Genomic DNA, 10,832 nt, shown 5'->3' with positions numbered 1-10,832 from the left:
TCAAGAAAGCTATCCATTGACACAAAAATTCTACCCCCCACCTACCATCCGCTGGGGGTGAAAGGGTAGGTATCTTTAAATTTTTAAATGAGAAAACCCCCATGTTTTATTGCAGATTTCGCTTCTGCAGAAAAAGTCGTATTAACCCTTTAACGCCGAGAGGTGCTGAATTTCGACATGGATTTCAACTTCCAACAATTAGCAGAAAAGAACGTAGACAAGTATCGGAAGGTCCATTTGTATGTAATAAGGTATCAGAAACGTGTTCCCAATAGTTCGAAAACGTGTACTGTATACAATTTTCATTTTTCGATTTTGAGTTCACAATGGCGCCTATAAGCTCAAAATTTTTCGAAATTTTACGTACGACGAGTGAATTTGCAAAAAATATGCCCGAATTCGATTGAAACTTGTTACCCGGAGGTTTTTGGGATCGAGTGTCGATAATGCCGACTATGTATAAAGTATATACGGCGTCATTGTCGGAAAGGTTAAGAGAGGAGGTGGAAGGGAAGGGGTTGATTCCGCCGAATCAAACGGGCTTCAGAAAGGGGATGGGGACATTGGATAATGTTTTTGTGTTAAATTATTTAATAAACAGACAGGTAAGGAAAAAAGAGGGAAAATTGGTGGCCTTATTTGTGGACTTGAATGCGGCGTTTGATTTGGTGGATAGGGGAGTATTAGTGGAAACGTTAAGGCTGAGGTGGGTAAGGGAAGAGCTGGTGAAAAGGGTGGATGAAATATTGAGAGAAACGAAGAGTAGGGTGTGAGTGGGAGGAGGGAAGTAGGGGAAAGTTTTTGGACGGCGAGGGGGGTAAGACAGGGGTATCCGCTGAGTCCCCTGCTGTTTAATTTAGTGATGGCGGACCTAGAAGAAGAGATGGGAAGGGTTATTAAATAGGGGGGGAGTGAAGTTAGGAGATGCGAAGGTACATAGTTTAGCGTATGAGGATGATGTGGTGGTGCTGGCGGAGGATGAGGGGAGTATGAGGAATATGTTGGAAAGGTTGGAAGGGTATATAGAAAGAAAAAGTTTGGAATTGAATAGGGTAAAAACTAAAATAATGAGATTTAGGAAGGGAGGAGACAGGAGTAGTAAGATGGACTAGAGATGGAAGGAAAAGAGGAAAGAGGAAAGATCGAAGAGGTAAAGAAATTCATATATTTAGGATATACGTTACAGAGGAATGAGAAACAGGAGGAGCATGTAAAGGAAAGGGTGGCGAAAGCGGCGGCAGTGATGGGACATGTATGGGGGATCGGGAAAAGGAGATTTGGTAAGGATTGGAAGAAGAGGGTATGGTTTGATATGTTAATATGGGCAATGGTTAGTTAAGGGGTGGAAATATGGGGATGGAAAGAGAGAGAGGGGGTGGAGAGATTACAGGATAGGTATTTAAGGTGAGTGTTAGGGGTGGAGGAAAGAACAACAGGTTATATGATAAGAGAAAAAATACAAAGGGAAAAGTTAAGAGGTAGGGCGGGAAAAAGAGCGTGGGCATTTGAGGAGAGATTGAAGGGGGGGGAGGGTTGTTGGCGCGGTTATATTTGGATGAGATGGGGGGAATATAAGGAAGGGGAAAAGGTTAGAAGGATGGGAGGGAAAAAGGGGGCAATATTTCAGGGATAGGGGGGTAGAGTTAGGAAGATGGCAAGGGGGAGAATTAGAGGAAGAGATCAAGTTTGAAGAGTTGCAGGAAAAGGACAAGGAAAAACAGAAAGATGGGAAAAAATAAGGGTAGCGAGATATAATAGATAGTACGGATGGGTAAAGGGGGAAGGGATACCGGCATATTTAGAAAAGAGATGGGGGAGAGGAGATGGAGGAGGGTGGCGAGATTCAGATTGGAGAATGAGATGAGGGAAGGGAGATATTGGGAAGGAAAAGAGGGGAAGAAATATAGGTTATGTGGGAATGGAGTGGAATCGTGGGAGCATGTGTAGGAGGAATGTAGGAGTTGGAGGGTGGGGTTGGAAGGGGGATGGCAGGAGATGGTGGATAGGATATTGGGGGATGAAGCGAAAGGGGAGGCTCGGATGAGGGAGGTGGAAGAGGAAAGAAGGAAAGTGGAGGAGAGGGTGGAAATGAGAGTGAATGTGGGGGTGAATGTGGGGAAGAAGAGAGAGAGGGAGAGAGAGGTAGAAAGTGTAAGGGGAATGAGAGTGAAGCTCTGCGGTGATGGGAGGAGAAGGGTAATGGAAATGAGGAAGGTGGAGACCACGAAATGGTGGATGGTACAGCAAAAACGGGGGTCCAAGATAGGGAGGGAGGGGGGGAGAGAGAGAGAGAGAGAGAGAGAGAGAGAGAGAGAGAGAGAGAGAGAGAAACGTTAGATAGTTTGTAAGTTAGTATAAGTTTTTTGTAATGTAGATTAAGGTAATTTTAAGTTGCGTAAATGTAAATAGAAATGTAACCCTAAGGGGAAGCAATAAATATATATTTATCTATTTATCTAATATATAATATTACACAGTAAAAATTATAATATAATAATATATAATATTTCCATTAAGGACGTCTACAGTTAGCCTATAAAACTTATAGTTCCGGGAGTTAACCACGAGGAGGTTGCAGTACGTTTTTAAACTTCATATTTTCCGGGTACTTTTTTAACGTGAATCCCTTCGCCTCTCACGTTATGTATTTACCATCGGGGTGCTTTTTTAACGTGAGTCCCTCACCTCTCACATTAACAGAAGCGAATTAATTAATTCTTAATCATCGTCACTATCACTTTCAATGGTTGGAATGGAATTATCTTTCTTAAATATATCGCTGAGTATTTCTGATTGAGGCTGAAGAAAAACGATGGTTTCACCGAAAATTCCTTTTCAAAAATATTATAAGTAATGATCTTTTGGATTTTCCGGAAATGATAGAAACAGACATGAAGATTTTCTTTACCGGTTCGTATCAACTCTCTTAAGCCGTGTCGTATTTGGTAGAGATGATAGATAAAAATGGTAAATTAAATATAGAATATGTCAAGGATGAGAAAAATGTTCTTAAACTAAAAGTTCCATCCCGACATATTTCTCGTGCAACATATAGATGTTTCTTGAGATACAAACCAAATAGTATCGATGTTTCCGTGACTCATTATGCATGTGAGTGTGCTAATGGCAGACGAACAATTGGTTGTTGCCCTCATATTGCCGCAATAATATATTATTTATCTTATGCAAGATATTTACCAAAAATTTTTTAACCGGCAGAAATACTCAGCGATATATTTAAGAAAGATAATTCCATTCCAGTCATTGAAAATGATAATGACGATGATTAAGAATTAATTAATTCTCTTCTATTAATGTAAGAGGTTTGTTAATGTGAGAGGCGAGGGGACTCACGTTAAAAAACATTCCAATGATAAATACATAACGCGAGAGGCAAGGGGAATCACGGTAAAAAAGCACCCGATGATAAATACAAAATGTGAGAAACGAGGGGACTCACGTTAAAAAAGCACCCTGAAAATATGGAGTTTAAAAACGTACTGCAACTTCCTCGTGGTAAGTTCCGGGAACTATAAGTTTTATAAGCTAACTGCAGACGTCCTTAAGGGTATATTCTGGTATAACTTCACTAAATATAAGGCCTTTTTTTGGAATTTTTTTAAAGAAAACTAGAAGACACACGATTCTAATTTTTGATATACTTATTAATACACATGTCAATATATGAAAAAAATTTTACAGTAATATTTTCGTTCCAAAATTCCAAGAAATTAGTTGAGAGGTGCAGCATTGAAAAAATGAAATGATCAAACGGTTGACACGATATCTCGAGAACCAATAGCCTAAAATAAAAAAACAAAATTTTTTCTTAAAGTTTATTTGTGTGGCTATCGCGTAAAGCAGAATTATTGATAAATATTGATAATTTGCGAGTTGATACGTGTTTTTAGAAAGTGATGTAAAAAAACGCTTTTTTTCGTTCAAAAAAGTTGGACAAAAATTTAATTTTTAATGAAACCGATTTATTCCGCTATACGCGATAGCTAGTTAATCTACGAATACAACGCCGCAAGAATTTTTTAAATCGGTCGATTAGTTTTTCCGAAACCGTGTCAACCACTCAAAAAAACGTTTCGAAAAAAAACGCGTTTAAAGTTTTTTTTAAATAAAATGATAATTGAACTATTTACCGTTAATCAGCGATTCCTGGTCCATAAAGTAAGCTTTCAACTTTCTGAAACATTTAGCTGTAAAAAAAAAGAACTTTTGGCTGTAGTATTGTTAATTCTTTGAATTTCTTTCTGAAATTTTGACAGTGTATTCTTGAAATGTTGTATAATACAATCAAAATATGCAATAAAAAATCGATTTTTTGAAAATTTTACATCAGACTGTACCTTTAATGGAAATATGTAACATTATATATTATTATATTATAATGTTCATTGAATAAATGTGTAGGCAATAATAAAATCTTTGTCTCTATCAATTTACTTGGCAATTAAACATTGCAACACTGCAACAAGATTAGTATAAAACACTAAGTATAAGCATATTCAGGCCTATGACGGTCAAAGCTAGATCTTTTTTGCCTAAATAATTCCTAATGAATTATCTATATCCTATATATGTACATGCATATATATCATATTTGTGTAGTTATTCAAACTGAGCGCTGAAATTTTTCCGGACTTTATCTAACGCAATTAAACTACTGCAATAATATCACAAGTTAAATTAAATTGACAATGTGCTGAAAACCTTAAATAAATTTATTGCGAAAAATATTACCTTGGCCGGGACTTGAATCCGGATCTCTTGTATTCCGTACGAGCGTACTAAGCTTAGACCACCGAGGCCTTACAAGATTAGTATCTAATACCATAGCCGCCATGCAGCGCGCCGGGGCTGCGGTCGCCCAGTCGGGCGTTGCGCGAATGACTGTTTTTTTTTAACCATATTCCACCACTCCGATCAATTTAAAAGAAATATATGTTAAAGTAGAGAGTCTACAGATTATTTTTCTGAAGTATAAAAGTGGTCACTCAAAAATATCACCAAAAAAATTCATAAAGATTCAAAAAATTTTTTAATGGTTTTGCTTTCATAGTAAAAATTTCAAAAAAAATTTTTTAACTTATCTAAACGATGTTTACAATATATATTTTTTTCATTAAAATCGGTACAGTCGTTTCCGAAGAAAACCACTTTTTTGATTTCGCTTTCACCCTCCATAACTCCCCAAAAAATGCAATTTCGAGGCTAATATTTGGAGAAGTTTTACATCTCAGGAGTGCCAACTAATTTGAGCTCGATTGATGTGGGGGCAGATTTTACATGCTTATTTCGCTATGCCCTTTATTAAGAGTTTTGTGATCTGTTTACAGATTATTGAAATAAATTTAAAGTATTTTTCAAAAATAGTAATTATATTGCCAACTATTTTAATTAATTAATCACATTATAATATATAAGTACATATACATAATCATTATTAAAAAATCACACCTGTAGTTTCCACACAATATCATTATTAACAAACAAAAGTTTTTGCTATTAAATCTATAGAACAAGTCACTCATATACAAAAGTTTTTCGAAATTAAAGTAAAATAAGTCACAATAACATCAAAATGACTTTAAACTGAATTGTATTTGATAAAAAAAAAATGACTAGTAAATATTTTGGAGCTATTTCATATGACAAATTGCAGAATCCTTTCAGAATTGTTGCACATGAGATATGAAAAGTTGAAACATTTCTGAAAATTTTCCGCAATAATCGGTGCTATATAGTTATGACTCAGGAGTTTTAAAATATTATATGAACTATTTCTAATAAAGTTGTCAATTTCCGAGGATTACCCGGATATCTTGGATATTAATTGGATATCCGAATTGTGTTGTGCATTACCGGATATTTAAAATATTATCCGAATGTCTGGATAAACGATTTTCTCGGATATTATCTGGATACCCAAGTAATATCCATGAAGCTGTTTAACGAATGTACAAATATCCAAATGATAATATAGAGATAACAAGGATTAAACTGAGTCTTAATTTTTAATTTACCCTTAAATATTATACATTCGATAATAAAATTAATGCATCACCTATTCTACTCCTAGAGACGATAGATAAATTTCAAGACAATGTAACGTAAAAAGTCATAGTGAGATTTAAAATAATTTGAAGTTTGAAATCTCTACATTTCAAATTGATAATTTAGATAATGATCTGATTAATTTTTTCGAATTTTTAGTACATATTATGAACAATATTTCCGTGTCATTCATTATGATCATTTTTTACGAAGATATAGTTTCTTAAAATTTGTTTGTTTTAGGGATAAAATAGGTGATACCTTAATTTTGCTGTTGAGTGTATTGATCTTCAATCATATTACAAAATTATTGTATTCATTTTTCGAAAAAACTTTTTTTCCAATTTACCTTGCTACAAAGCACCACTAAAAATTGGACAGTATCGAGTTGTGTAACTGCTAAGTTAAACGTCAAAGTCTCATTAAATTCTGGTTGTGCAATCGTGCGCAAGTATTTGGTCTTCTTCTTCTTCATTTTTTTACCCGTCTTTCCGTTTAACATTAACACTTTAACGTATGGATCTGTAATAGACATGATTGTTTAAAAACATTTTTGTTGAGCAAATCAAATTGATTGTAAATTTAAAGCTCTAAATATAAAGCCGGCGGCACACGATGCTTTTTTTCCTGCTAGATTGCGTATTTGTTACCGTATTGATTGCGATACTGGTACCGCAGTAACAAGTACGCAAATCCAGCTAGCAATCTAGCAGAAAAAAAGAATCGTGTATCGTCAGCTTTAGAGACAATAAAAATAGCACATTCTTTTTCTATGTATAAATGCTGACAAATACGTTTTCTTAGTTCTCTTCTTTTTTCAACTACTATTTTCGACCTGTATTTCTAATAGTTAAGAGAAGGTACACGGAATAAAAATTTCATCACAATTTTTTATTTTTTGAACGATTTAAAAAAATGATTGTTTTGTTTACAATCTTCTTTATGTTAAAAAAACGCACAGCTCTCTCAGAATTGGAGTTATTTATGAGTTTTCAAACCACGCAAGAAAAAGATTTTGAACTCGTCCTAGTCAGCAGGAATTTTGATTTAAAGAGGTCTCTTGCTTTATAGGATCAAAAAAATCTATTTTTTTTTTCATAAATCGATAGTACAACTTTTCGAAAATATATCCCTAAAATTTTAGAGCGAAATTCGAAGTTCTTCGGTATAAATTCAGCGCTGTATATACGGACACGCACAGGTATAATAAATAATTAAAAAATTCTTTTATTATAGTTTTAAAGTACTCTTGAAGCATTCAATTTTCATGGAAAATATTTTCTATCTCTTATAGTTTCAATGATACTTCGAAAGATAACATATTCGAAGTTTATTAAAATGTGAGGGTCAGTTCCGACGGTTCTTTTGTTAGTAGCATGAGAGAAGCAGGAATATCTCATACAATGGCTCAAATTGCCCAAAATGAGTTTCATGAGGAAGCTGAAGGATTATTGTATGCCCCTAGAATAGCAGATTAGCCTCCGAATACTAAGTACTCAAGAACTGAACCGAAAACTTTGAACACGTTTTTCTCGAAATCTGTTTTTTAGATTTTCTTCAATTTTGTGTACACGATTCAGAAAAAAGTATTTGACCAATCGACTTTTTATAGGCTTGTTAGTTAGCTAATAGTCAACCATCCTCGATGAACCTAAAAAATTAAATAAAAGTCAACATTAACAATTTTTTTTAGAGGACGGAACCAAGGTCGAAAGCGGAGGCTACTGGAAGACTGCCACTGAAATGCGAGTCTCCCGCATAGCATAGATCCGGGAAAGTCTCATCAGCGGCCGAAGGAAATCCTGCTGCCAAATCGAATTCCGCACGCCAGGACGCAGAAGACGTAGATGACACGGCTCACGCTATTCGCAGAGCCCCCAGGACCGCGCGCCAATTAGACGCAATAAGGCCCCCTCGTGGAGATCATGATCACTGCGTGCCCCCGGAAGGCAGTGTTGTTAGACGGGCCGGATTTCAGACGCATGCGCGTCCAATGTAGCTTCAGTAATGTACCAGTCACTAGTAAATAGGAGATCATTAATCGCCTATGTAAAATTTTTTCGAAGATATTGAAAATTTTAATATATTTTACATATTTTACATATGTAAACATATATAGAAATATATTTATATACGCGTACACAAAATGTGACAGATTTCCTAACCTACATAGTTGTCAACTTTAACGCTTAATATCTCGGTTCGCGAGGCAGAGCGACACTTTTTTCGACCAGATTCTTTCGTTTCATGCAAAAACGCATCGATTGAGTATATTTTTATCAAAATTTGAAGTGGAGGAGGTCTTTTTAACATTTACCCAAAAACAGATGCACCAACGTAAATAGTGTCAGTTGGCGCGCGGCGCGCGTCTGGCGCATATACGCCGTGCGCCGCGCGACACCATTTATACTGGTTGCCGTACGCAAAAATTGTATTTGCCAAATTTTCAAAATGTCCCTACAGATAGGGAAAATTTCCTACGACTGGCAACACTATTAGAAGCACTAGTGCGCACCGATGCATATTAAAGCCGTTGTACACTGATTTAATTTGAGTATAAGAATGAAATGCAAATATTTCGCAATTATGAAATACATATTTTATCTAATAGTACAATAAAATGTATTGAGTATTTCACGATTTAATCGATTTTTATGTTTATAAACATATCTTTACGTTATTTTGTGTACTGCGACTTTAATGTGCATCAGTGCGCACTGAGTGCGTCCAATCGAATTCGTTATTAGTTTTATCTTTGTCCATTATTATTACAAAATGCTTGGTCACGACTTTATTTAATCAACAATGCCTTTATAACCTTTATTCGTAATTCACGATATTAGAATATTTGCATATACTATATATTATGACATGCTGCCTTCAGTATGTTACTAAAATCCCTAAAATATTATTTCCTTCGGGAAGAAAGATTTGAGATCTGTTTATGAAACAAAGAGACCTTGGAAAATCGAGGAATCCTTCATGAGCTGGTATTCACAGTTGGTTTTATTTTAAAACACTCTTAAGTAACGTCTTAAGATGCTAATACGGCCCTCTGACCGGTATTCATAGTCTGATCTTATATTTAAGACAGTGTATTTATATTTTGACCGTATATTTGAAAAACTCAATTAATACTATAATGTAACTGCCTATTCCGGCCCGAGCTGGATCTTTGTTGCTTTAAATAATTCAATCTTGAATTACTAATATATCCTATATATGTACTTGCATATATACCATATTGTAGTCTTTTTCAAACTGCGCGCCGAATTGTTTTTCCGGACTAAATAAACGCAATTAAAACTACTCTAGTAATCGCGAATTAAATTGACAAGCAATTTTTAATAATTTGATGCTACCATCAAGCATCATATATTATAAAGATGTTAATCTATAAAAACTGTTAATAAATTTATTGCGAAAAATATTACCTCGGCCGGGACTTGAACCCGGATCTCTTGTAAACCGTACGAGCGTCCTGAGCCATTAGACTACCGAGGCCTTTAAGACAGTCTTAAGTACAGTCTTAAGATGTCATGAACCAATCAGAAGGCCGCGTTAGCGACTTAAGACATTACTTAAGACGGTCTTAAAATAAGAACCGACTATGAATACCGGCCTATGAATACGGGTATAAGGGGATGCTGGAATGAGGGTGCATTCTGTTTCACGCATGATGTGCATAATGCATCATTTATCCTTATTTTAACATTTGATGAATAACAAGGATAAATGATGCATTATGGCCGGTATTTATAGTCAGTTCTTATATTTGTTACGTCCGATGGACTCCACGATTTCTTCGTTTCGCGACCGTTCAATCAACGAAGTAAGATACGAACAAATCCAAATAATAACACAAATCCGAGAGAAGTTTCCAGCCACAAAATCTTGTTTACCTAGAATCGAGAGATCCGCGATAAAAACTCTGTCGTAGTGCCGACAATCAAACGTTAAATTTCCTTTCGAGCATCGTAGAAAATGAAAGTCAATATCAAATAATCACCAAATAGCGTTGGTACCAAAGCGCTAAGCCAAGTCACGAAATGATTGCCTAAAATCGAAAGATCCACGATAAAAACTCTCTCGTAGCATTGACTATCAAACCTCTCTTTTCGAGCATCGTGGAAAACAAAAATCAACATTAAATAATCATCAAACAGCGTTGGTACCAAGGCTAAGCCAAGCCACGAAATAATCCCCGCGATAATAAGAGTGATAGCGCGGACCGACGCTCGAAAGAAGATGAAATGTTTAACCATCTCATACTGATATCGTACGGGCCCAACGATAATGGTCCCACGCTTAGGCTTAAGATAGGGTTATAAATCTAGTAATGACATTTTCCAACACTGAGAAAAATCAACACGAACCGCAACTCTCGATTAACTAATCTAGAAATATCTATCCATCGTTCAACGTGAGAACGAATAAAAAATGACACTGCGGGCGGAGCTAACCGGAGGGCAATTTTCCATTGACGAACCAAAACCGTATCACCTCAGAATCCTGCAAACCTGATTCCCTAATTTCCCAATTAGACACACCCTACCATGGAACCTCCCCCTAAACTATCCCTATATAAACCGCGATATCGCGGGACACGCAGCAGAAAAAATAGAAAAGTCAGAGAGAGATAGGAAAGTCAGAAAGTCAGTCAGAAAGATAGGAAAGTCAGAAAGTCAGCAAGGCAGAAAGATAGAAAAGGTTTTTTCTTACTCAGTGCGTACATTTTCAAATATATTAAAACATTAAAATCAGTG

At 35.8% G+C, this 10,832-nt stretch overlaps 1 protein-coding gene and 1 long non-coding RNA gene across 2 annotated transcripts in view; one reads left to right on the top strand and one right to left on the bottom strand.

Moving 5' to 3' along the window:
- LOC108769089 (synaptotagmin-2) overlaps positions 1-10,832 on the bottom strand; it is a 19,262-nt gene that overhangs the window by 3,648 nt on the left and 4,782 nt on the right. Inside the window, exon 2 of the mRNA XM_018519888.1 lies at positions 6,416-6,588. Within this exon, the coding sequence (XP_018375390.1) occupies positions 6,416-6,588 (173 nt within the window). The remainder of the gene's footprint in view (positions 1-6,415; positions 6,589-10,832) is intronic.
- The window catches only part of LOC108769091 (uncharacterized), a 19,440-nt gene that overhangs the window by 4,177 nt on the left and 4,431 nt on the right, over positions 1-10,832 (top strand). The window contains exons 2-3 of the long non-coding RNA XR_001940529.1: positions 767-773; positions 4,352-4,354. This is a non-coding gene — a long non-coding RNA (uncharacterized LOC108769091). The remainder of the gene's footprint in view (positions 1-766; positions 774-4,351; positions 4,355-10,832) is intronic.

The sequence above is a fragment of the Trachymyrmex cornetzi genome, unplaced genomic scaffold, assembly GCF_001594075.2.
Source record: "Trachymyrmex cornetzi isolate Tcor2-1 unplaced genomic scaffold, Tcor1.1 scaffold85, whole genome shotgun sequence".
NCBI classification, from domain to species: Eukaryota; Metazoa; Arthropoda; class Insecta; order Hymenoptera; family Formicidae; genus Trachymyrmex; species Trachymyrmex cornetzi.
The sequence above is the reverse complement of the archived record's forward strand: the minus strand, read 5'-3'. Positions and strand labels throughout refer to the sequence as shown.